Here is a 27,127-nt window from a genome sequence, read left to right as displayed (position 1 = left end):
TTACAACATGCAGCGTCTAAACATCTCCATGGAAGGAGATAAAGAGACAAATCCCTGCTAAGGATACTGATGATACTGTTGTCAGGCAGGTACCCGGGAGGGTCCCCCAGTGAGATCACTAAGGATGCCCCCAAGTGTTAGCTGCCAACAGGTGACAACTCTGTTCCTATTCTCAGCATCTTTGAAATAAATCTTCCTCCTCTCTTCATGCATGGTATTTCAAAATCATAAATATTGTCTTTTTAGATGGCAAGGTAACTAGTAAGCTGTCAGAAATAAAAACACAATTTAAGATCTGTGGCTAAAATCCGTATGCCAACATCATAAAAAAATGATACTTTTATTAGGTACTCAATTCCATGTGCAGTCAAAGAAGAGAAAGTAAATACTAGGTCACTGACTGTTAAGAAACTAGATTGACTAGTTTGTTCATTCATTCATTCATTCATCCACGCATTAACCCATCAACACTTACTGACTCTCAAATATGCAACCAATGCTGTGCTAGGGACTGGCAACACAAAAGTGTTATAGAACAAGCCTAGCCTCTTCTATATCATGGAGCTTATGGTCTAGCATGGAAGTAGAATGCTAATGAAAATAACCCACAATTAAAATCATAATGACAAGAAGATGAATATCCTAAAGGAAATAAACAAAGATGCAACTGAATCGGGGGTCTGGGATGTGGGAAATGAAGAAAGGATTCTCTTAGGAAGGGAAGTCTGAACTGTAGGACACTGGATGGGGAGGACAGCACATTGTGGGGTGGAAGTAACGGCACCTATGAAGGAGCTTTGTGTATTCGGGGGGGTTAAGATAAAGCTGGTCAACCTATAATGTACACAGTGAGAAGGAAGTAAGAGGGACCAGCTCATGTAAGCCTCAGTTAAAAATTCTTATTTTTATCCTAAAAGCAATGGGAAGTCATTAAAGGGTTAAAATAACAGGGGCTAATATTTATTGAGCATGTTAACTATGTCTGACACACATGAACTCCTCCAAGCCTCCCAATGGTGTAAGCACCATTGCACTCTATTTTACAGATGAGAAACTGAGACTTAGGGCCCAAGATCACAGAGCTGTAAGTAGCAAAGTCAGGATGTGAACCCAGACAGCCTGGCTCCAGAGTCCAAGCAACAATACACCACAGAGAGTGGCATGACTAGAACCAGAGATGGCAGTTCTTTCTAAACAGATCCCTGGCTGCAGCATAAGGAAGAGCCCATTGCACGTGAAGCCCTGTCCTGGGTGCCTAGAGGAGTCAAGAGAGACCAGGGAGACCAGAAGAGCTTACAACCTAGCAGGGAGCTCAGAAGTAATGAGGTATAGCAGGAAGGGCATGGGACTGGGTCAGGAGACCTGAACTTTAGATATGACCCTGCAACTTGATAGCCGTGTGGCCTACGGCAAACTCTCAGGCTTACTAGATCTTAACTTGCTCATCTATAAAAATGGAAGAGCTGACCAGACGATTCCTTTAACTCACTCCCTGACCTGGACTCCTGCATTTTCTTATACGCGAACCACTCCATCCCCTGGCTTCTATCCACCAAGCACACAGCTATGTTCAAGCTTCTCTGCTGCTTCAAACCCCTCCCTGCTCAGCCTGTCTCTCCTCTTACTTTACCACTGATTACCTCCAGCAAGGCGTCCACAGATGGACACCACCCTCCACACCGCTCCTCCTCAAACCTGCCTCCACCAGATGGCCTCCTCCCTGTACTGCTGAAATGTGCCTTGAGAGCAACTCCAGTGCTCATCAAGTCCAATGGCTAGAAGAGGTGTGGTTTCATTTTTGATCCTACTCGACCTCTTCAAAGCCCTCCGCGCCACTGGCCCTCGCCTCCTTATAAAGGTCCCTTCTTGAGACTTAGCAGTTCTGCTTCCTCCAATCTTCTCCCTGCCCAACTCCCTTCCCAGAACCTCCCACGGGGGCTTTTTCCTGCACTTCCCTCCTTTGCATTGCCATTTTCCAGAGCCTCATCCTCACCACTTACCTCAGTCCCTGGGGACAGTCTCCCCCAGGCCATGGCTCCAACTATCCCTCCCAGATCCTGCCACTCCAGTCTGGATCTTTTCCCATTACTACGATCCACAATTCCAGCTCGCTCTTCTTCCCTCTAGGTGTTCCACTGGGAACTCTGAATTCAATACAGCCCAAACCACCTTCACCCACTGACTTCCTAGGTTTAGGCTAGGATCCTGCCCTTGCCCTACTTCCTATATTTCAATCAAGTATGCAGTCCTTTTTTTCATTAATGAAGAGTCTGCTGCTCCAGCTCAGGACTACCCAGCTCTCTCCTGGATCACTACAGTCACCAAAAGTGTGAGGGTGTACCTCCGGGCACGCCTTCACCCAAACACATTCCACCCAACAGCCAGAGTTTTCTCTGGATGCAAACCTTATCCAGCAGCCGCATGTTGAAGGCCCATTTGTTTGTCCTCACTGTCTATGACAGAAAGCCATAGATGAACAGTATTCAAGTGAACTAAACACTGACAGTGGCAGGAACAGAATGGGGGGAAGGAGGGGAGGAGGGGACAAGGGGAGGAGAGGGGAGGAGAGGAGAGCCGGGCCTGGGGGCTCCATGGACCAGCGCCAGAGTGCCAAGACACAGGTAAGAAAGGACAAAGTGGCCCAGTCAGACTGGTGCTGAGAAAGTTCCATGGGGAAATAATGGAAGGCTAGAGGCAGGTTCACATTTTGAAGATGTCATTGTGATTTATGCCAATCTGTCATGGCAAAGCAAAACATTTAATAATCATATTAAATGATTCTAATTCATGTACTTTCTGAAGTGAATTTTCAAGATGTTTGAGACATGGGTAGAAGTTAACAATCTGCATAACTATACTACTGGATGGTGGGGAGGGGGTCAAATTTACAGAAATCATTCATAGTAGCTTTTACTGTGAAAAAATATATTAAGCCCTAAGGTCAGTAACAGGTACAGATTGAGTATCCCTTATTCAAAATGCCTGAGACCAGAAGTGTTTCAGATTTTGGAGAATTTACATTATACTTACTGGTTGAGCATCCCTAATCTGAATACCCCAAATCCAAAATACTCCAGTGAGCATTTCCTCCCATCCACGTACTAACCAGGCCCGATCCTGCTTAGCTTCCGAGATCAGACAAGACCAGGTACATTCAGGGTGGTATGGCCGTAGACATACTTCCTTTGAGTGTCATGTGGTGCTCAAAAAGTTTCAAATTTTAGAGCATTCTAGATTTGGGATGCTTGATGTGTATGAGAAAATCACACTAGGAACCTGGAAATCAGAATCACCAATAGGAGGATTTTAAGATTTCAGCCCCTTTCTCCTGCTTCCATTAGAAAGGCTATCTGTGCTTTTAGTTTTATACATTAAACAGGGAATTTGTAACTTAAGAGCAGAAAGTAAAAATTGTCCAAGGCAGATTTGTACCTAAGCTGGCACCATGCTATAATCTGGATACAAATATAATCAAGGTTTAGTCTGAAGAGTTTGTATGTTATTTTAAAAGCTGGGTTTTCATTTAGGTTCCTGCTATTGAGACTGCATTTGGAAGCGGTAGAATCTGGGATTTAGAGGAAGATGACTGTGTTGGAATATTAGTTCTCAAAAGGAGGGGTACTATGCTTCATATTCTATTCAAAATTTGTTTTATAAACTCAATGAACATAGAAAGAGATCTAGTTTGATGACAGGACTGAAAGACTAAGAGATACCATGTTCAACGCTGGGCTGTAGACAACCGCAAAAGACCCAAGCAAGAAATACACATTACTGACCCCATCCACACCCATCCCTTAAGAAGACTGGGCTAGGTAAAGACACCTCACCCGAGGAGTGTCCCAACTCTACACAAGCTTGGAGTCACAGTGAAAAGTAGTCACCAAGCTCTTACTTGACAAAGGACCCATACAAAGGATCACATTTCTGAGTGAAAGGGAGAAGTTTTTAAATTTTTATTTTTTAATTGACACATAGTAACTGTACATATATGGGGTACCTAGTAATGTTTTGACATATGTAGTGTATAGTGATCAGATCAGGGCAACTGACGAACTCCAATTATGTGTTTAGAGCTATTAAGCAGTCTGTTTTTAAGCTGACTGAGCAGTAAGAGAGCTGCCACAATTTACCTTAGGGCAGTCACCCGGGCATTTCTCACAATTTTCCCCCTTCAAACTCAAACGCTCAAGGAAGGACCTCCAGACAAACCAACACTTTCCTGTCACTTGTTTAAAACCTGTACATAGGGACTGGCTTTGGCATTCTCTGCTATTCATTTCTATATATAGATTTTAAAAGCCCGGAGCAAATCGAAAAGGGACTAAGAAGCATGAAAAGACTTTCTAAAGGCCATTTGGCAGTTTAGAAAAAGTCAATTACAGCTGACACATAGCTGTTACCTTGGAAATCACACCTACTCATTTGTGTGTATAAGAATATAAAAGATATTTCCTCTGAAACAGACACATAAAGCTAAAATAAGACTCAGTACAAGAGCAGTTTGATTGGGGTCTCTTCCCCAGAATCTTTTCTTTTTTAAAAAAATCTATGGCTGTAAACATAATAAACACATTTTCCTTTCAATCAATTCTTTTTACGTGACTAATGGTATCCTTTGGAGGGAAAAATCTCTGACATTTAGATGAATATTTTAAAAGGGTTTTAAATAGGCTTTGGAGGAAAAGTCTCAGTACTTCACTTTGTTTGGAAGACAACATGGACGCTTCTGTATTATAAAGGAGACGATATTGTTTAGTCAACTAAAAAGTTACCCTACATCGTGTCCGGCTTGGTTTAAGTATTGCTAGAAGCTTTTCAAATACCAGCACATCTTAAACAGGAAGCACTCAAAGTACATTTGAGAACATTTTGTAGTATGTTTATTATCTCAAGCTCCTATATAGAAAATAAGTTTAAAAATTAAAAGTAAACGTAAGATTTTTAAAAAGCAAACTTATTTGGTCAAAACAAGGTATATGTGTATAACTTTAAAAAAACATATCAGCATGGAAAGCAATGGATATGTGTGCTTGTCATTCCTTGACAAGCCAAAGTCAAGCCATAAGCAGCAGGAAGGAGAAGGGGAGTGAACACCAGGGCCTTGTCTGAGCTGTTCCTCTGCTGTAATTTGGGTACCAACAAGACCAAGGTTCAGTCCAAAATCTAGGTTTTAATTGTAGGTCTCTGTCACTGAGACTGCATTTGGAAGTGGTAGGATCTCTGAGATTCAGAGGGGGATGAGTTTGTTGGAATATTAATTCTGGGAAGGAGGTGTAGGGTTCATGAACTCAGGGTAGGTGACTTTGGGTCAAGGTGGCCTCTGGACCACATGCATCTCAAGATCCCTTATGCTGGGATAGAGTGGAAAGATGGCATCAGGATGCCTGCCCCATAGCCCAGAAACGCTGCCCAATACACCCTCACTGCCCAGCACATGCTGGCATAAACATGTGACCCACAGCTTGTCCCTCTGACCTATGTGTAGTAGTGGTCAGGAATAGGAAATCTTCAGAGGAAAAACATTCTCCTTTTAAAGTGCTCTTTTTTTTCCTGGTTGATAAATTATTCCTTTTCACAATAAATAAAAATTGGAAGAGAAAATCTCCATCCTTTAGTATTTAAAGCAAATGACTCTGTTAAAAACTTGAAGTCATGTTTTAAAGAGGCATTTCTTAAGTCTATTTATAGCTCTGATAGCTGAGAAAGCAATTAGCTACATTACAACTGCTCAGGCAATGGAACTGGCTTCACTAATTACATTCTCATTAACACCATGTTATTTCACTGCTCTTAGTGGGAGTTCTTCGAACATCCCTTTGGTTGGTAGAGTATATGGGTATCTTCTATCCCCTACTGCTTAATTATTCATGACGACTTGTTAATTTCTTATCAAGGATGTCACCCGACGGGAAAAAAAAAAAGTCTCTCATAAAAGTACTTTAAGTAAAATTATGAATTTACAAACAGGATTTGAGATTTAGCTGCGCTAAATGAAAACCAATAAAAAATTAAGCATTACAACTTTAATGTAATGACATAGAAACTTGTATCTTTCTAGGTTTTCATTTTTCTTTAATACGGAGTTAGAAACATATGCCTCATATGGCTACTATGAAAACTAAAAATTTTAAAGAAAATACAGCCACTCACTCAGTAAATGATGAGCTTTAAAGATACTAAAATGACAGATGCTGCCAGACGTGCCCATCTGCCTGAATGGTATAGAGCATACTTACAATCACTCTTTGATTTGCAGCTGCAGTCTGTGTATAGCCCATCTGCAGGTTTATGGTGATACAGCATCAATCTTTGCTTTCTGTCTTTTGAGACGTCTGAAACAGGCTAGGAGGGGCTCAGGCCAGAGAGTTCTCAAGCCCTCCTCCAGCTAGTGTCTGGTCGGCCAGAGCCCTTCTTGGTCAATCTCAGTGCTGCTACACTGCATCTCAGGGGTGTTGCTGGGATGGGGACAGGGGTGGCAACAAGGTCACTGGCTCTCTAGAAGTTTTAGCTGGGGAGCGGGAAAGCTAGCATTGTGGTTGGTGGGCAGGACAGAGAAGGAGGAAGTTGCATTTCAAGAGTAGATCATACCTATTTTGTCTTCCAACTGAGCAACATCTATACACTTTTTTTTTTAAATTAATTTATTATTATTATACTTTAAGTCGTAGGGTACATGTGCATAACGTGCAGGTTTGTTACATATGTATACTTGTGCCATGTTGGTGTGCTGCACCCATCAACTCATCATTTACATCAGGTATAACTCCCAATGCAATCCCTCCCCCCTCCCACCTCCCCATGATAGGCCCCTGTGTGTGATGTTCCCCTTCCTGAGTCCAAGTGATCTTATTGTTCAGTTCCCACCTATGAGTGAGAACATGCGGTGTTTGGTTTTCTGTTCTTGTGATAGTTTGCTAAGAATGATAGTTTCCAGCTGCATCCATGTCCCTACAAAGGACGCAAACTCATCCTTTTTGATGGCTGCATAGTATTCCATGGTGTATATATGCCACATTTTCTTAATCCAGTCTGTCACTGATGGACATTTGGGTTGATTCCAAGTCTTTGCTATTGTGAATAGTGCCGCAATAAACATACGTGTGCATGTGTCTTTATAGCAGCATAATTTATAATCCTTTGGGTATATACCCAGTAATGGGATGGCTGGGTCATATGGTACATCTAGTTCTAGATCCTTGAGGAATCGCCATACTGTTTTCCATAATGGTTGAACTAGTTTACAATCCCACCAACAGTGTAAAAGTGTTCCTATTTCTCCACATCCTCTCCAGCACCTGTTGTTTCCTGACTTTTTAATGATTGCCATTCTAACTGGTGTGAGATGGTATCTCATTGTGGTTTTGATTTGCATTTCTCTGATGGCCAGTGATGATGAGCATTTTTTCATGTGTCTGTTGGCTGTATGAATGTCTTCTTTTGAGAAATGTCTGTTCATATCCTTTGCCCACTTTTTGATGGGGTTGTTTGTTTTTTTCTTGTAAATTTGTTTGAGTTCTTTGGAGGTTCTGGATATTAGCCCTTTGCCAGATGAGTAGATTGCAAAAATTTTCTCCCATTCTGTAGGTTGCCTGTTCACTCTGATGGTAGTTTCTTTTGCTGTGCAGAAGCTCTTTAATTTAATGAGATCCCATTTGTCAATTTTGGCTTTTGCTGCCGTTGCTTTTGGTGTTTTAGACATGAAGTCTTTGCCCATACCTATGTCCTGAATGGTACTACCTAGGTTTTCCTCTAGGATTTTTATGGTATTAGGTCTAACATTTAAGTCTCTAATCCATCTTGAATTAATTTTCGTATAAGGAGTAAGGAAAGGATCCAGTTTCAGCTTTCTACTTATGGCTAGCCAATTTTCCCAGCACCATTTATTAAATAGGGAATCCTTTCCCCATTTCTTGTTTCTCTCAGGTTTGTCAAAGATCAGATGGCTGTAGATGTGTGGTATTATTTCTGAGGCCTCTGTTCTGTTCCATTGGTCTATATCTCTGTTTTGGTACCAGTACCATGCTGTTTTGGTTACTGTAGCCTTGTAGTATAGTTTGGGGTCAGGTAGCGTGATGCCTCCAGCTTTGTTCTTTTGACTTAGGATTGTCTTGGAGATGCGGGCTCTTTTTTGGTTCCATATGAACTTTAAAGCAGTTTTTTCCAATTCTGTGAAGAAACTCATTGGTAGCTTGATGGGGATGGCATTGAATCTATAAATTACCTTGGGCAGTATGGCCATTTTCACGATATTGATTCTTCCTATCCATGAGCATGGTATGTTCTTCTATTTGTTTGTGTCCTCTTTTATTTCACTGAGCAGTGGTTTGTAGTTCTCCTTGAAGAGGTCCTTTACATCCCTTGTAAGTTGGATTCCTAGGTATTTTATTCTCTTTGAAGCAATTGTGAATGGAAGTTCATTCCTGATTTGGCTCTCTGTTTGTCTGTTACTGGTGTATAAGAATGCTTGTGATTTTTGCACATTAATTTTGTATCCTGAGACTTTGCTGAAGTTGCTTATCAGCTTAAGGAGATTTTCGGCTGAGACAATGGGGTTTTCTAAATATACAATCATGTCATCTGCAAACAGGGACAGTTTGACTTCTTCTTTTCCTAACTGAATACCCTTGATTTCTTTCTCTTGCCTAATTGCCCTAGCCAGAACTTCCAACACTATGTTGAATAGGAGTGGTGAGAGAGGGCATCCCTGTCTTGTGCCAGTTTTCAAAGGGAATTTTTCCAGTTTTTGCCCATTCAGTATGATATTGGCTGTGGGTTTGTCATAAATAGCTCTTATTATTTTGAGGTACGTTCCATCAATACCGAATTTATTGAGCGTTTTTAGCATGAAGGGCTGTTGAATTTTGTCAAAAGCCTTTTCTGCATCTATTGAGATAATCATGTGGTTCTTGTCTTTGCTTCTGTTTATATGCTGGATTATGTTTATTGATTTGCGAATGTTGAACCAGCCTTGCATCCCAGGGATGAAGCCCACTTGATCATGGTGGATAAGCTTTTTGATGTGTTGCTGAATCCGGTTTGCCAGTATTTTATTGAGGATTTTTGCATCGATATTCATCAGGGATATTGGTCTAAAATTCTCTTTTTTTGTTGTGTCTCTGCCAGGCTTTGGTATCAGGATGATGTTGGCCTCATAAAATGAGTTAGGGAGGATTCCCTCTTTTTTTATTGATTGGAATAGTTTCAGAAGGAATGTTACCAACTCCTCCTTGTACCTCTGGTAGAATTCAGCTGTGAATCCATCTGGTCCTGGACTTTTTTTGGTTGGTAGGCTATTAATTATTGCCTCAATTTCAGAGCCTGCTATTGGTCTATTCAGGGATTCAACTTCTTCCTGGTTTAGTCTTGGAAGAGTGTAAGTGTCCAGGAAATTATCCATTTCTTCTAGATTTTCCAGTTTATTTGCATAAAGGTGTTTATAGTATTCTCTGATGGTAGTTTGTATTTCTGTGGGGTCGGTGGTGATATCCCCTTTATCATTTTTAATTGCGTCGATTTGATTCTTCTCTCTTTTCTTCTTTATTAGTCTTGCTAGTGGTCTGTCAATTTTGTTGATCTTTTCAAAAAACCAACTCCTGGATTCATTGATTTTTTGGAGAGTTTTTTGTGTCTCTATCTCCTTCAGTTCTGCTCTGATCTTAGTTATTTCTTGCCTTCTGCTAGCTTTCGAATGTGTTTGCTCTTGCTTCTCTAGTTCTTTTAATTGCGATGTTAGAGTGTCAATTTTAGATCTTTCCTGCTTTCTCTTGTGGGCATTTAGCGCTATAAATTTCCCTCTACACACTGCTTTAAATGTGTCCCAGAGATTCTGGTATGTTGTATCTTTGTTCTCATTGGTTTCAAAGAACATCTTTATTTCTGCCTTCATTTCGTTATGTACCCAGTAGTCATTCAGGAGCAGGTTGTTCAGTTTCCATATAGTTGAGTGGTTTTGATTGAGTTTCTTAGTCCTGAGTTCTAGTTTGATTGCACTGTGGTCTGAGAGACAGTTTGTTACAATTTCTGTTCTTGTACATTTGCTGAGGAGTGCTTTACTTCCAATTACGTGGTCGATTTTGGAGTAAGTACGATGTGGTGCTGAGAAGAATGTATATTCTGTTGATTTGGGGTGGAGAGTTCTATAGATGTCTATTAGGTCTGCTTGCTGCAGAGATGAGTTCAATTCCTGGATATCCTTGTTAACTTTCTGTCTCGTTGATCTGTCTAATGTTGACAGTGGAGTGTTGAAGTCTCCCATTATTATTGTATGGGAGTCTAAGTCTCTCTGTAAGTCTCTAAGGACTTGCTTGATGAATCTGGGTGCTCCTGTATTGGGTGCATATCTATTTAGGATAGTTAGCTCTTCCTGTTGAGTTGATCCCTTTACCATTATGTAATGGCCTTCTTTGTCTCTTTTGATCTTTGATGGTTTAAAGTCTGTTTTATCAGAGACTAGTATTGCAACCCCCGCTTTTTTTTGTTCTCCATTGGCTTGGTAAATCTTCCTCCATCCCTTTATTTTGAGCCTATGTATGTCTCTGCGTGTGAGATGGGTCTCCTGAATATAGCAGACTGATGGGTCTTGACTCTTTATCCAGTTTGCCAGTCTGTGTCTTTTAATTGGAGCATTTAGTCCATTTACATTTAAGGTTAAGATTGTTATGTGTGAACTTGATCCTGCCATTATGATATTAACTGGTTATTTTGCTCGTTAGTTGATGCAGTTTCTTCCTAGCCTCGATGGTCTTTACATTTTGGCATGTTTTTGCAATGGCTGGTACCAGTTGTTCCTTTCCATGTTAAGTGCTTCCTTCAGGGTCTCTTGTAAGGCAGGCCTAGTGGTGACAAAATCTCTAAGCATTTGCTTATCTGTAAAGGATTTTATTTCTCCTTCACTTATGAAACTTAGTTTGGCTGGATATGAAATTCTGGGTTTAAAATTCTTTTCTTTAAGAATGTTGAATATTGGCCCCCACTCTCTTCTGGCTTGGAGAGTTTCTGCCGAGAGATCTGCTGTTAGTCTGATGGACTTCCCTTTGTGGGGAACCCGACCTTTCTCTCTGGCTGCCCTTAAGATTTTTTCCTTCATTTCAACTTTGGTGAATCTGGCAATTATGTGTCTTGGAGTTGCCCTTCTCGAGGAGTATCTTTGTGGCGTTCTCTGTATTTCCTGGATTTGAATGTTGGCCTGCCCTACTAGGTTGGGGAAGTTCTCCTGGATGATATCCTGAAGAGTGTTTTCCAACTTGGTTCCATTTTCCCCCTCACTTTCAGGCACCCCAATCAGACGTAGATTTGGTCTTTTTACGTAATCCCATACTTCTTGCAGGCTTTGTTCATTTCTTTTTCTTCTTTTTTCTTTTGGTTTCTCTTCTCGCTTCATTTCATTCATTTGATCCTTCCAGTTGATCGAGTCTGTTACTGAAGCTTGTGCATTTGTCACGTATTTCTCGTGTCATGGTTTTCATCTCTTTCATTTCGTTTATGACCTTCTCTGCATTAATTACTCTAGCCATCAATTCTTCCACTTTTTTTTCAAGATTTTTAGTTTCTTTGTGCTGGGTACGTAATTCCTCCTTTAGCTCTGAGAAATTTGATGGACTGAAGCCTTCTTCTCTCATCTCGTCAAAGTCATTCTCCGTCCAGCTTTGATCCGTTGCTGGCGATGAGCTGCGCTCCTTTGCCGGGGGAGATGCACTCTTATTTTTTGAATTTCCAGCTTTTCTGCCCTGCTTTTTCCCCATCTTTGTGGTTTTATCTGCCTCTGGTCTTTGATGATGGTGATGTACTGATGGGGTTTTGGTGTAGGTGTCCTTCCTGTTTGATAGTTTTCCTTCTAACAGTCCGGACCCTCAGCTGTAGGTCTGTTGGAGATTGCTTGAGGTCCACTCCAGACCCTGTTTGCCTGGGTATCAGCAGCAGAGGCTGCAGAAGATAGAATATTTCTGAACAGCGAGTGTACCTGTCTGATTGTTGCTTTGGAAGCTTCCTCTCAGGGGTGTACTCCACCCTGTGAGGTGTGGGGTGTCAGACTGCCCCTAGTGGGGGATGTCTCCCAGTTAGGCTACTCAGGGGTCAGGGACCCACTTAGCAGGGAGTCTGTCCCTTCTCAGATCTCAACCTCCGTGTTGGGAGATCCACTGCTCTCTTCAAAGCTGTCAGACAGAGTCCTTTGCGTCTGCAGAGGTTTCGGCTCTGTTTGTTATTGCCCTGTCCCCAGAGGTGGAGTCTACAGAGACAGGCAGGTTTCCTTGAGCTGCTGTGAGCTCCACCCAGTTTGAGCTTCCCAGCCGCTTTGTTTACCTACTTAAGCCTCAGCAATGGCGGGCACCCCTCCCCCAGCCTCGCTGCTGCCTTGCCGGTAGATCACAGACTGCTGTGCTAGCAATGAGGGAGGCTCCGTGGGTGTGGGACCCTCCCGGTCAGGTGTGGGATATGATCTCCTGGTGTGCCTGTTTGCTTAAAGCGCAGTATTGGGGTGGGAGTTACCCGATTTTCCAGGTGTTGTGTGTCTCAGTTCCCCTGGCTAGGAAAAGGGATTCCCTTCCCCCTTGCGCTTCCCAGGTGAGGCAATGCCTCGCCCTGCTTCAGCTCTCGCTGGTCGGGCTGCAGCAGCTGACCAGCACCGATCGTCCGGCACTCCCCAGTGAGATGAACCCAGTACCTCAGTTGAAAATGCAGAAATCACCGGTCTTCTGTGTCGCTCGCGCTGGGAGTTGGAGACTGGAGCTGTTCCTATTCGGCCATCTTGCTCCACCCCCCATCTATACACTTTTGGTGTGCATACTCTTTGAACCATCATCAATCCACTTCTAAAATTTTACCCAACAGACATAATTGTACAGAAGTATGCAAAGATATACATAAAGGATATTCATTGTTACATTATTTGAAATAGCAAATTATCAGCAGTTGTTTAAAAAAGAGAAATAGATGTGTACGCATGTGGAAAGACAACCAAGATACAACGGTAACTGAAAAATTAAATTACAGAGGACTATGTGTCTATAATACAGTTATTTTAATCTTAAAAAGATGTATCAACATGCAGAATAGGGTACATTCTCACCCACCAAAAGATGGGTCAAGGAGTGGGAACGAAGACTTATTTTATATATTTCTACACTATTTTTATTTTTTTGAACTTATGTTTAATTTCTAATAAAAACCCAGTACCTGCAATCTAAAACAATATTCTTGTATAGAAAAGAGCTAACACAGCAGGCCTGCATCTGCTATCCTTAGAAAGGCTGCTTGACCCCTGGCTGGTGTCAGGGGAACTTGGATTTTCACCATTCCCTGGTAAGAACTGTTCACTGTGCCTAAATTGCTCATGCAAACAATATCGTTTATGTTGAGCATCTGCTTTCCTTCTGGGATTTTGGAATTTTGGTTTGTGCTAGGCTAAGGGTGCCTATAGAATCAACCCCAAATAAAAACCCTGGCTGCCTGCGCTCAGGTGACCTTCCCTGGTAGGCATTTCAAAAGAAGTGTCATGACTTGCTTCTAGGGGGAATTACATGCATCCTGTATGACTCTAGGTGGAAGGGACTCTTGGAAGCTTGTGCCTGGTCTCCTGGAGACATTACCCCATCCACCTCTCCCTTTGCTGAGTTTGCTGTTTACTTTTTGCTGTAACAAATTATAACCATAACTATATGCTGAGTTCTGTGAGTCCTCCTAGCAAATGGTTGAACCTGGAGGTGGTCTTGGGGGCCACCAACCTACCCTTATCATTCTCTTCCATAACACCTTCTTCTTGACCTTCTTAGCATTTCCATAATTTGTAATTAAACTGTGCATCTTTTTCACTAAGTTCCATGAGATTAACTACATGTGTTGGTTACCACTATATACTACACAAATATTCAATAAAGCTGTTAAATAAAAATAAGGGAAAAGCAGCTCATCTATTAATAAAAGATAACCTGCTGGAGAGTGAGTATAACAGAGTTTTCCTAGCACCACTCCTTTTTAGATTCTGGAATCCCCGAGAGTCACTCAAATTAAGATGCTCAGAAATCAATACAATGGCAGAACCAGACTCTGTACTAAATAAAAAGTACCCACCTCTCTTCCCTCCATCCCTCGTTTCTGCTCCTAATCTGAAAGGAGAAACTTCTACCAAGACAACAGAGTTTTCTGGCCCTATAGGTCGTCACTGGCCTCCAGGCATCGTAAGAGACCATCATGAGGAAGGGGCTCCTAGTGCTCAGACCACTTCCATCTACTTTCTTTCCCTGTGCCTTGGGGCTCCTCCCTATGTCACCACCCTCATGAAAAAATGGAAAAAGTCATATTAACCACCACAAACTGGAGATCTAAAAACTTAGGGAGCTGCAAGGTCAAACTTGCATTGAACTCCAAAGTGATATTTACTTTTACCCACAGCCAATTTGTCCCAGTGATGACTAATTCTCTGATGTTCCAGATACCCAGAGATCACACTGGGCAGGGGTCTGTTATTGGCAGTCTGCATGCTGTTAGCGACTCAAATCCTCCCTAAACCCCTCACCACGTGATAGAACTGGGTTTACTTGGCTTTATGTCCTGAGTCCATTTTGCTGGATATACTTTCTCCATTCTATCATCTCATCCTATTGCATTCATCTAAAGCTTATCACAAAGAGAACTTAATCTGCCATTTCCACAATGTTATCAGGCCCCTGCAGTGAGTTCAGTATCATGTGGTCTGGGAGAAAGCCTCCTAAATCCTAGGAAGTTCCCCTACCCCTGGCCCCAGGTTTCCTCTGCAGGGCTAAAGCCAGCAACAGCATCTGCATCACAGTAGACTTTTTGAGTGCCGGCGCATATGCTTCCCCTGACTGCATCATCCTCTCCCACTGCTCCTTCTCTCCTTTCACAGTTACCTGTGTGTGTCTTCATCTGCCCACTCACAGCCCATTAAAAGGGGAGCAACCACAGTGTAGACTCTGTCTTGCTCACCTTTGTGTGAAAATGGTGTGTTTAGGGCAGGGCCTTCCAAAGCAGGTGTTTAATAAAGATATGTTTGGGTGAATTGGTGCCTTCTTTCCTCTACGTCTAGAATGGACACAATATTTGCTACCTTTTCCTATGCTTGGAAATAAATAAAATTCTGATAATAACAGAGAAAGAGTCCAAAGTAGTAGATTGAAGTGTTCCTTAAATCCCACCTTCTATTCCATTAAATTTCTGCTTATAGAGAGGTTCTATAGACCGCTCAACAAATTAAATGCAGATACTAGATGTGATGGGGTTTAAATAATCTTACATCTGCAGGCAGGGGACAAAGGACAGATGACATGACGGACACCAGCTACATTTCCATCACTGCGCTCACCATTCTCTACCTGTCACCTCCCATGCTCCCCTATCCCCTCCATTAGCAGGCAACTTTCCCAGTTCTCTCCCCATGCCCCTACACTCCTTGCTTTCTTCCCTCCATCAGGCCATACTAAAGTGTTTTCAGACAAGATCGGACACATTCACGGTGGTATGGCCATTCAAGTGTTTTCATACTGAAATGACCGACAAGTCCCTTGGCCTCCTCCCTGCCCAGCATCTCTGTCTTTCCACCCTAAAGGGGTTGCCCAGCACTGGCCACGGGCATTCCTGCTCCACTCCCCGCTTCTGACGCTCTTTACCTTGCTGGCCTTCAGGATATTGATCTGCTCTTCATACACCGTGTCTCTGTTTTTCTCCAGAAAACCATCAGAGAGGTACTCCACCTGGGGCCACAGCAACCAGAGAGAGACACAGTCGTTAGTGCTTCAGCAGTTTCTCAACCACTTTCATCTCATCCATGCAGCATTTTCTGAAAAGAGCTGTGAGTAGATAGGAAACCCACAGATGTTGCCACTTAAAATGCAAACCCAGTAAGTGGTCAGGATTTACGTACAGGGAACTGGCTATTCATTTTGTGGAAGAAATTGTTTTAAAGGGAGTTCCCATAATAAAAGGGTTCTTTAGGGCTCTATAAATGCAGCTTCTCAGCCACATCTCAGACCTAATGAATCAATCTGTATTTTAACAAGACCCTAGGTGATTTATGCACACATTACAATTTAAGAAACACCAGGCTAGTGCACAGCAAACAGAAATCCACTTAGAAAAATTCTATGCACGCACCAGCTACTGAGAAAGCAGCCCCCTGGAGAGCAGCCGCACAGGCTTCAGGTAAGAAGCCAAACCATTCGGTACTCTGTTTTCAGCTCTCCCTTCTCTCTCAAGCTCCGTGAGGGTAGACTCTTAACGGCTTTAGAATTTATATATATATATATATACACACACATACACAGACATGTATATATATAGACATGTATGTGTGTATGTATATATGTGTGTATATATGTGTGTGTATATATATATGAATGGGCAACTATAGCACCCCCTGTGAAGTTCTGCCTTGTGGTAAGCTTGGTATCCCCTAGAAGTAGAGGGGTGGGTAAAAGAGGATGGAAGGGGAACCTAGCTGAGGCTTCAGGCCATTTGCATTCAGAAGGGACAGCCTTCTCTCTAGGTCTAGAGCCCAGTAAGTCTACTTAGAGAGGGGCCAAGGGAATACCCAAGCCAACAGAGAGGAGAGCCACCTTGTCTGCAAAGTGGACGATGATGAAGGCTGTGTTGGACATGCGGGGCTTCTGGAAGTGCTGGCTGCTGGAGTGCCGGTCATAGAGCTTCTGAGCCCAGTTCTGGTCAGTTCCTTTGGGGACCTGCAGAACCACAAGACAGGGCAGAGTGCTTTGTGAGGAGGAAGAAGGAAGCCCTGGGTTGCAGCAGAGGGATGGGATCAGTAGGCCAGCTCCATGAAGGTTGATTCAGCCCTAGAACTGGGACCTTAACTGGATGGTGCAAAGAACAATTCAACCACACATGTTCAGGATCCTGCCACGGTGTGCCCTCATCCCCTGTGGGTTGGCTCCCGTGGGACCTGTGGGAGCAGCTGAGCCTGCTGGTTGGCAGACACTGCAAGTGCTAGGGAGGATAAGGGTGAAATCTAAGGTCACAGGAGCAGAGTCACAGCCTGCAGGACCACCTGAAGTTACTTCCCTGCAACCGGGGCTGTGACATCAGCATCACAAACACATCCACCTGCAGTGCCAAGCTTACCCACTCACCCAGGTGAACTCCTGCCACAGGAAAACCTACCTTCCCTCCCTAAATTCACCTAAATACCATAGTCCAGGTCTGGCTCAACTCTTTCCTTTCCTGACCACTGTTGATCTTGCTTCTCTCTTCTTTGGGATTCCTCGCAGTCAAGCTCTTACACGTGCCCTAGCATGTTGTGCACCCCTGAGTTTTGAGTTTCGTCACTACAAACTGTAAGTTTGTTGGGTTCAAGGACTGGTTGTGCCTTACGTTGCTTATGTGTCCCTGAAAGAACTTAGAACTGGGCTCTGGCCATGCAGTGGGAACTAAGTACCTAGTGAGTGATCTACATGGTGCTAATCTCTGCATCTCCCACTGTCTAAAGTCAGACTTAGAGGTTCCACTGCATTAAGAATTCTGAAAGGCGGCCCCTTTCAATATCTTTATGGATGGCTTTAAACGTAAAAAGCATCTTGCTTCATTGAAAATATAACAGAGTCACTATAACTACCACTCAAATTGTCAAGGATGACAGCAACTCTTCCAACAGGAAGGTGCTCCCTCTTGTCATCCCTGGTCATCGCTGCACACACCTACTGACCAGAAACAGTCCAGTCCTCAGTGACGGGTCACTAATTGACCTGCCCTTCTTTGGTTGAGATTGCATATTTGGATCAGGAAGGGTTGAAGGTGACCCTTGCACTAGCCGTTTACAAAGAGATTTTTATGGTAAACTAATAAAATCTGCGCCATAAAGAAAATGCTTACATACTTGGGAACCAATTTCTTAAATCCTTTGTAAGCAAATTGATTTTGCTCAAGATTCATTTTGGCATAACTAACATTGAATACTCAGTGCTAAGCATCAAAGGAAGTTCAAGAAAAGAAAACTATCTTGAAGGAGGCTATTAATTGTACTGGGCAGACAATAAAATATATTTAATTCAGCACTTTCTATATATACTGTTTTATATTTGTCTCCAAGCATTCTGTGTTTAGAACCACCGGGTGTGAAGGAAGGAGGGGTCTTCCCAGCACGGATGTCAGGACTGGGTGGGCCAGAGGATGGGCACAAGAGGGACCTAGAAGGACTGGCAAAACTGAGGCAGACAGAACCATGGTGGGAAGCCCCACACAGGCAAACACGTAAAATTGGCTAGGAACAAAATCATCTTGCCTTGGAGATGAAATTGGACTTCTGTGAGAAGACTCCATAATCCTACATATTCAGTAATTCAGATTGGTGTGAATTGATAAGCAGAGGAAACGAACAACCAAGGTCAAGTGTATCCATATTTTCTGACAAGGATCAGTCTCTCCTGTTGCTGCCCACTCCATCTCCAACTAAAAATAAGGGCCAGCAGGAATTAACCATGATCAAGAGTCTCAGATGATACAGGTAGTGCCCACAGTGCTTACTGTTTGCCAGGCCATTTTCTACACATTTTAGATGTATCAATTCATTTAACCCTCGAACAATCATGTCCGCTAGGTGCTATGTTTGTAAGCATTTTAGAGATAAGGAAATGGAGACAGAGAGGTTAAGTAACTTGCCAAGGTCACATAATGGGGAAGTACTAGGTTGGTGCAAAAGTAATTGTGGCTTTTGCCATTAAATAGCAGAGCTGGGGTTCCAAGCAGAACAAGTTAACTCTTCTTGCCTGACAACAGAGTTTTAAAGGGCACCACAAAAGCAGAACAAGGTAGAAGGTGCTTATCTCCAAAAATCTTTCCACAGAAGTAGATTTTAAACAGCCACAGGAGAAAGAAAAAAAATCTTATACTTTGGTAGCTTCTGGGTCATGGATATCAGTAGCTCCATAATATGCAGCTGAACGGAATCGTTTATAAAGGAAATCCACATACAGCTTATATGAACTTCTTTCTGCTCTTCTCAAAGCAATGCAGAGAGAGCACTGAGCCAGGAGCCGGGACTACAGCTCGGTCCTCATCTAGATAGGTTCTGTTCCTCAGAGGCCTAAATCCCTCTGACCTTATGGTACTGACCACTGATCACATCAAAAAGTAAAGGTCCCATCTGTATTAAATGCCCTGAATAGGCAAATCCATACAGAAAGAAAGTAGATTAGTGGTTGCCCGGGGCTGCAGGGGGGCAATGGGGAGTAGCTGCTAAAGAGCTTTTTTAGGGGGTGATGAAAATGTTCTAAAATTGACCGTGGTTGGTAATGGATGCACAACTTTGTGAACATACTAAAAACCACCAAATTGTATACTTTAAGTGGGTGAATTGTATGATATGTCAATTATATCTCATTAAAGCTGTTAAAAATACATTAGACCTGATTCCACTCCTTGCTAGTAAAACAAAATAGAAAAAAAAAAAAGGCAGGCATGGCAGTGGGGGAGTACAAGTTCTGAGCTCCCTAAGCCCCTCTCAGTGTTCCCTGTGGAACTCTAGACAGAACTGGACTCTCTATCACAGATGTTGCCATTGCTGGCCTGGGACAGCTTCTGAGGCCAAAGCCTGCCCCCAACAGAGCTGCTGATAGGAGCTGACTTTTAAGGACCCCAAGGACAACCAGGTGCAATGGCTCACACCTGTAATCCCAGCACTTTGGGAGGCCCAGGTGGGAGGATGGCTTGAGCCCAACAAGTTTAAGACCAGCCTGGGCAACAACACAGAGAGACCTCATCTGTACAAAAAACTTAAAAATTAGCCAGGCATGGTGGCACTTGCCTGTAGCCCCAGCTACTGGGGAGACTAAGGCAGGAGGATCACTTGAGCCCAGTAGGTCAGGGCTACAGTGATAACTGTGATGACACTACTGTACTCCAGCCTGGGTGACAGAACAAGACACTGTCTCAAAACAAACCAAAACCAAAACAAACAAACAAACAAACAAAAAAACCAGACCCCAAGGCCAGTTATTCTATGTCTGCTTCTTTTCTCATCCCTGTCTTCCTGGGCCACTGGCACCAACCTTCCTGGTCACTCACTGTCTCCCTCCATTCCATACTTCAAGCCTTGTACCCCTGCTGACCTCTCAAATCATTGTACCATAAGTACCTCTGGATCCCCAGGCTCTTAAAGGAGTACCCTCTGGCCCCTTCCCTCTTTGCCACCACAGAAACCCAGCTGGGCCCACCAGGACTCTGCAGTCCTCACTGCTCTCTGGAATGGAGGCAGCTCCTTCCTCCTCACCTGCCAGCCACCCCTAGTGCCACTTCCAGGCCTTTATTTTTCACCTTTACAAAATAGCCCTCTGCACGCTCAGCAAAACATTAAGTCTAGATGAATCCAACTACCCATTCTCTCCTTACCCATACCTGGGTGGCTGGATAAGACCACACATCAACTCATCTTCCTTTAACCAAGCCCTGCCATGATACTTTTACACAAGTACTGCAGCCAAAAAATAAAATTTCACTCGGAGAATCACTTCTATGGATTAAGACACTGTTCCTAGATCTAAGCAGGAAGTTGATCTCAACAACTCCTAAAACTCAATTTATGGTCTTTAACCTCAGCAAAACAATCTGCGCACTCTGCAATTTCTCTTTCTGTTTACTGGTTAGCCATTCCCACCTTCCTCCATTCTCTTCAAGTTTCTGACCCTGCTGCCTCTCAGCAGATGCCTCAGCTCCTTCATGGGGAAATAGAGGCTGTCAAGCAGGAAATCTCAAATTCCTGCTCTAACATGCAGAAACTCATATTCGCCCACAGCCATCCCACCTTTCTGTCCTTCTCATGGAAGAAAGGCCTCTCTCCCGGCTGGCCTTCCATCCACCCACCCCTGCCTCCTGGGGGGCCACAGTCCACCCATGCCCATGCCCCTCTCTCGCCGCCGCTTCCTCTTCACAGCCAAGCCTCTGAGAGTTCAAACTCGCCGTCGTCTCCACTGCCTCACCTCCCGCTCTCCTCATATTACCGAAATTAGACTTCTGTCCCAACAACTCCGTTGGAAGGAAGTGCTCCACTCAAGGGACTCACGGAGACCCTCTCCCTGCTAAGCTCCTGGAAGCCCTGTTCCCTCCCGCCTGGCCTACCACATGGCCTCATGGTGCTGCCTCCTCCAGGCTGTCCCCACCTCAGCTTGCACACAGTCTGGGCTGATCATTCACATCTGATCCCTTCTCCTATTCTTCTCCCCTGTGGGTTGATGCCCAGAGCCTTCAGGATGAAGCCCAAATACCTGCTCAGGGTGGACATGGCTTCTCATTCTCCCATGGTCCCTACTTGCCAATCTTACCTGTCCCCACCAGGAGTTCCAGACAAATCAGATCACTTCAAGTTCTCCAAGTGTAGTGTGACATGTCCTTCACCTGGAATGCCCCCTCCTCATCTGACTTTGCTTGGGAATGCTCTCCCCACAGCGCTCTTCCTTCTGTCATTTCCTCCACAGCGTTTCTGGTTCTTTGTCATCGAAGATGACACTTCAGTGCTTGCCTGACCCTCTCAAGAAGTGCTGACGTCTGAAGGGCAGGGGCTCAGTGCACTATTCCGTGAACATGTGGTTTCTCGTGTGAATGAATACATAAACATAGCAAGGCCACTTCACCTCCCTCCATCACAGGAGTCACACCTCTACACGAAAGTGCTAGACAAGGAAACCTTTGGGGCCACTTCTTAAGAAACAACAATCCCGTGATCTGAATACAGAGTAAACCCTCCTGACAGCAGCCTGGGCCGGGTGAGAAAACGGGGGGTAGGGGGCACTGGCATCCCCACTGAGTGAGCTGATTTCACTCCACAGTCCTGAGTGATTTCCTTTCTTCCAGGAAACAATCCTCATCACAGGGCACAGGGCAGAGCCTGCCGCCCCACCCAGGCCTGCCACTGATTGCTCCAACACCTCCAACCTGAGACAGCACCTAGGCTTCTCTCACTAGAATTGCTTCCAGGGTTCAAGGTTGCCTGTTCCTCTGAGAGAAAGTGGACTGATGAATGGGAAGAGGATAGCAGGAAGTGCCAACCCAAATAGGGCTTAGAAGGCAGCAGAGGATAGTGCGCACCTACTTCCCACCCGCCACCGGGCATCTTTGGAGTCCTGTTAAGAGCAGCCTGGAAATTTACATTTCTGACAATCAAACACCTTCTTGGAGGAGTGGACTTGAATAAAGGAGGAACAACTGCAGTCTGTGGCTTGTTTGAGGCCTGTCTAAAAAGGGGCTTTTCCACCTCAGGTGGTTTAATAAATACCCTGGTCCAGTCTGCACTCTCCTCTGCAGCCGTGGCACCAGTCACAGGCCCTGGGGAGTGCTCCCTGCACGCTCCCCCTTTAAACCCACAGCCACCCCATCTCCACACCTCTCATTTAAAACCCAGCTCGCTACCCTGCCACTGCACATCTTCCCCAAGAAAACTGATTTTCCCATGGGCTGCTTCTGCACTATGAGTCCAATCCTTCATTTGACTTTGTGTCTTGTCGACATGGGGTCACAGAACCCAACTGTTCACAGTGCAATGTCATTATTCGCTCTCACCCTGCAAAGTGTCTGAGAGAAAGGGAGGAAAGGACGTGTCTGAGGCTGCTTCCACAGCCCAATAGGATCCTTCCCCAAGGGGCACCAAGTTTCCCAGCCACTGCAACTCCAGGGGGATTCCCTAACCTGCTCAGGCTCACAGCCATGGGTGCTTCCAGGCCCCACTATGTTTTAAAGTCAGGTTCATTGCAGAATAATTTCCATGCAGTAAAACGCACCCTTTCACTGAAGCATACAGTTCAATGAGTTTGGACAAATGTAATAACAACTGTTGGCTTAAAATCCACCTGTTACTGATGCTCTATCAGACTATGCTAAATCATCCTGAACTCCCAGAGCAATTAAACCTGTTACAAAAAGTCTCCACATTGTGGACTTTCGTCTTATTCCTTAATGTGGTGTTCATCTCATCTCCTTGGCCACCAGTGTGTTTACACATGCCACATCCACAGTACCACCCAGTGTCTTGACACGTCTAGCCCCCACCACCCTGATTTACAGGAAACCCAGGCTTTCCACAGACCTGTGTAGGACAAACTGCCTACTCCATGTGCCCTGAGAACTGTGTATGACCTTCACCTTCACCACCTGGGGGGAGAATGAAAAGCCAGGGTCCTCCTTGAGCACTGGCCCCAGGGAGCCTTACCAGCTTAGCATCCCAGAGGCCTGGGTTGGACACAGGACATGGTGCTGACTTTAGCTTCGGGGGTGTGGAGCTGGAGGAGACAGTTACTGATGGGAATCTCAAAAGAGACTGGGGAAAAGGAGCATGACCTTGGCTAAGTTTGGGAAGGGCGGTGGTGGTAGTGGATGCTGAAACCAAGAAAATAAAAGTGAGTCATGAACAGCAGGATGGCCTAGGCTGTGACTTCAGCCATTCAGCCCATGCTACTCAATCTAGGGACAAGTGTTTTACATTTACTGCTACTTGTCCGGTTGAGCAAGCCTGGACAAACACTTTGCTACACTGAGAGATTATCTCTGCTCGGATACTGACTCTGAGGATGAAGCCCATATCTCTAGTGAAATGCTAAAAACCTTCAGGAGGTTTAAAAAAAACCACGAAAGCTGTAGAACTGGTATATTTTTCTCTGTCTTCTGTCCTATTGTTTTCCTTTCATTTTCAAAGGCAACGAAACTAGGAGAGCCCTTCTGGAAGGAAACACCTCCTACCAAACCATCAAGCCACACCTAACCCTTCACAGGCAAGATGTGGGAGAGCAGAAAGTAAAAGCAAGTGGGTTCTTTCCCTTGCAACTGCAAGAATCATGTGGCTTTTACACCTGTTGATTAGAGTTTCCATCCCTGGAGGAAGTGGTATATATTTACCCCTGCTAGCAATCAACCACTCAACTGGGAGAGATTTTGGAGATTAGATGCAACCCCTATCATTGAGCAGGAAAGCAGAGGCCAAAGAAGTCAAGTAACTTATAAAACCCAGATCCTCTAAACCTTACCCTCCCAGTGCTGACAGGCAGTCTCCAGGCTGACAAGTCAGCACTCACCCTGTCCCACCAGGTACAGCCCATCAGAAACCAGATGGGGAAATCTATGAATTTCACCTGCCACCATGCCATGCAGCTCTATCACAAGTCATCTGATGCGGCAATAGTGATCCCAGACTTGAGTCTTCACTTTCTAGGGATGCCCATTAGATGTTCCAGTTCTTCTCTTGGCACCTAGGCTACCTGGGACATCAAGTCCAAACCACCATCATATCATGCCAACCCATGCCACCCAGGCTCCCCTAAGAGAGGCACATGTTTACCAGTGTAGCAACACCTGCCAGTCACGTTAGATGTGCTGCCTTCTAGCACGCAGAAGAGTACACGCTTCTAGTATGCAGCCTGCCAACGCTTCTTCCAGCACACTGAAGGCCAGCTGATCACAGATGAAATTCCACCTTTGAGATCTTATGTGATTCCCTCGTACCACATCCCTACCGTAGAATTGAACTAATTTGCATCATCAGTTTTACCTTACATTCTTCATCCAATAGGTCCAAGATACCCAGCTTGGCTTCGATGAGGTCGATACAAGGTTGGTTATCATAAAAATCAATCAGGGTCCAAGGGATCTGTTCCTTCATGTATTCTTCTTGCTCCAGTTTGAACACATGCTATGGCAAGTAAAAAGGTCGCACGAGTGAACTGCAGGCAGACACACCTTAACATTCACCTCCCCCAGGGGCTCAGCGAGTTCTGGGTTCTCGAGGACAGCAGAGAACTGCCAGATAAGGTTTGGACGCTAAGTCATAGTCGTGACTTGCAGAAAGGCAAAGCACAGTGAGGTGACTCCTCATTCCTGGGTGGACACTTCCTGGGGGCACTTTAACAATCACCTGAGTTGCTGTATTCCCAATCAATCAAAGGAAGCCCCATGTCTGGCTTGCTGTTGCTTAAATACCCTAAGAAACCCAGGCTCAGAGGAATGGGAGTCATAGCCAAGGAGAGGATCATTTCCCCTCTCAGCACAGTTGCCTCCTTCAGTTCTCCCTCCTGAGCAGTGGACAGCCCCTTCCGAAAGCTGGAGGCACCACCAGGAAACCAGAACATAGCCAGGGCCCACCCACCTCAGAGGAAGAGAGGTGGCCTGGCTGTCCCTCCCAGGGGAGTCTCCCCAGTCCTGGTACCCCCAGGTCTGGAAACCAAGCCTACCGAGTTGAACTGCTGCTGGAGCTTTTCATTTGCATAGTTGATACAGAACTGCTCAAAGCTGTTTACCTCAAATGTCTCAAACCTACAGAATGGAAAGAGAAGAGAAGAGACATCTCCTTTCACCAAAGGAATCACTGGGACTTCAACGAAGCTGTTCTCACCCAGGTCTCCCCCGACGCCACCACAGAATCCCCATTGTCTCATCTTGTGTTCAGAGAGAGCACTGTTGCAGATGTTAGCACTACACAAAGCCTAATTAAAGAACAAACGTATTTTCAAAACTAGGAAAAGTAATGACAGCAGGAAAATTTTGGAAAAGAAAGTTTAAAAAAGAAAAAAGAAAGTCAGCAATGATTTCATCATTCATATTGACCACCAGTTATATCTTGGTGGGTTTCCTTTTAGGAATTTTGCATTTTTGAAAACAGTCAGAACTATGTAATGTTTTACTCTTTTTTTTTTTTTTTGAGACAGGATCTCACTCTGTCACCCAGGCCAGAGTGCAGAGGCACAATCTTGGCTAACTGCAACCTCTGCCTCCCAGGCTGAAGGGATCCTCCCATCTCAGCCTCCCGAGTAGCTGGGACTACAGGCACATGCCAACATGCCAAGCTAATTTTCTATTTTTTTGTAGAGACAAGGTTTCACCACGTTGTCCAAGCTGGTCTCGAACTCCTGGGCTCAAGTGATCCACGCACTTCAGCCTCCCACAGTGCTGGGACTACAGCCATGAGCCATCACACCTAGGCTTACCTTCTATTATCATCATTTAACATTCCATTGAAAACACTTCCCAACACCACTGTTCTGAAGGCATCAGTTTTAACATCTGCCTCATCAACCACCATATAAGATCAGGGCCGTAGTTTAGACATGGGAATTGCAATGGTGCTCAGGTGGGGGGACGAGTGGTGCTGGAATTCAGTCAGCCCCCTCGCAAGCCCCAGAGGAATGTGTTCCATCCAGAGGGGACACCTTTTCTCAATTCACACAGGTGCCCATGAGCTGGCAGTGGCCCTCATAAGGATGCATCACCATTTAGCCACACCTCCATTGAGGACATTTTGGTTCTTTTCTCAGTTGTTAGCTGCTATCAGTTTTGTGACAAATTCTTTGAATTCATAATTCTTTCCTTAGGATGCTATCCTAGAGAAATTACCATGTCAAACAGTACCACTTTTCTTAAAAGGTAGAAGCAAATTAACCCCTGGAAAGGTGGAACTAATGTATGTTATGACCCCACGTCCACTTCACAATGTATGAAAATGTCTTGTTCTTCCAATACTGGCCAACAATATTTTGTTTTAATCTTTATTGAGTTAGCCTTTACACACGGTAAAATATACCAATTTTAAGTATATATTTTCATGCATTTTCCTTAAAATTTTTTTCTCAACATCTATTGATGGGGTGATACATTTTTGATAGAGAATTTTTACATCGAGATGTTCTGTGAATATGCAAACACAGATGGAGGACATTTTCATCACCTGGAAAATGTCCCCATTCTCCACTCGGGTCAGCCTCCAGTGTTCTCCCCATCTAGCCCTGCCCCTCTTCACTGGGAGTCAGGGAATAGTTGTATATCACAGCTCTTTGGTCAACTGTGTAACATTAGCTTTTTAAAGTCTTTGGTTCCTTGGAACATAAAAAGTCTGAATTTGAATTTTTTTATCATTGCTACAGCTCAATATTTTTCTTTCTGACTGTACTAGTCACTGTACATCGTGAACTGTCTGATGCTTGGTCAATTTTGTTGGATTTTAACTTTAAAAATGGACTTACTTGAGCACTTTGTATTTTAGAATATCAACACGATCATTCATTGCTTAACTCCATTGTTCGCAATACGGCCCAATCTTTGGGCAGGGAAAGGTGGAACCAGTAGAGGGGAGGATGGGGGTCATGATGCACAGCATAGTGGGCGGAGGCAGGGGTCCTCCCTGCAGGCCATG

The 27,127-nt window shown here is 44.2% G+C and overlaps 1 protein-coding gene across 2 annotated transcripts in view; it reads right to left on the bottom strand.

Moving 5' to 3' along the window:
- MYO5B (myosin VB) overlaps nucleotides 1-27,127 on the bottom strand; it is a 395,079-nt gene that overhangs the window by 130,093 nt on the left and 237,859 nt on the right. For both annotated transcript variants that reach the window (XM_005586729.4, XM_074022272.1), the window contains 4 exons: nucleotides 25,173-25,254; nucleotides 24,494-24,634; nucleotides 16,572-16,694; nucleotides 15,627-15,710 (listed from right to left, as the gene is read on the bottom strand). In XM_005586729.4, coding sequence (XP_005586786.3) covers nucleotides 15,627-15,710; nucleotides 16,572-16,694; nucleotides 24,494-24,634; nucleotides 25,173-25,254 — 430 coding nt within the window. The remainder of the gene's footprint in view (nucleotides 1-15,626; nucleotides 15,711-16,571; nucleotides 16,695-24,493; nucleotides 24,635-25,172; nucleotides 25,255-27,127) is intronic.

This window comes from Macaca fascicularis, chromosome 18 (genome assembly GCF_037993035.2).
Source record: "Macaca fascicularis isolate 582-1 chromosome 18, T2T-MFA8v1.1".
In the NCBI taxonomy this organism is placed as follows: domain Eukaryota; kingdom Metazoa; phylum Chordata; class Mammalia; order Primates; family Cercopithecidae; genus Macaca; species Macaca fascicularis.
The sequence above is the reverse complement of the archived record's forward strand: the minus strand, read 5'-3'. Positions and strand labels throughout refer to the sequence as shown.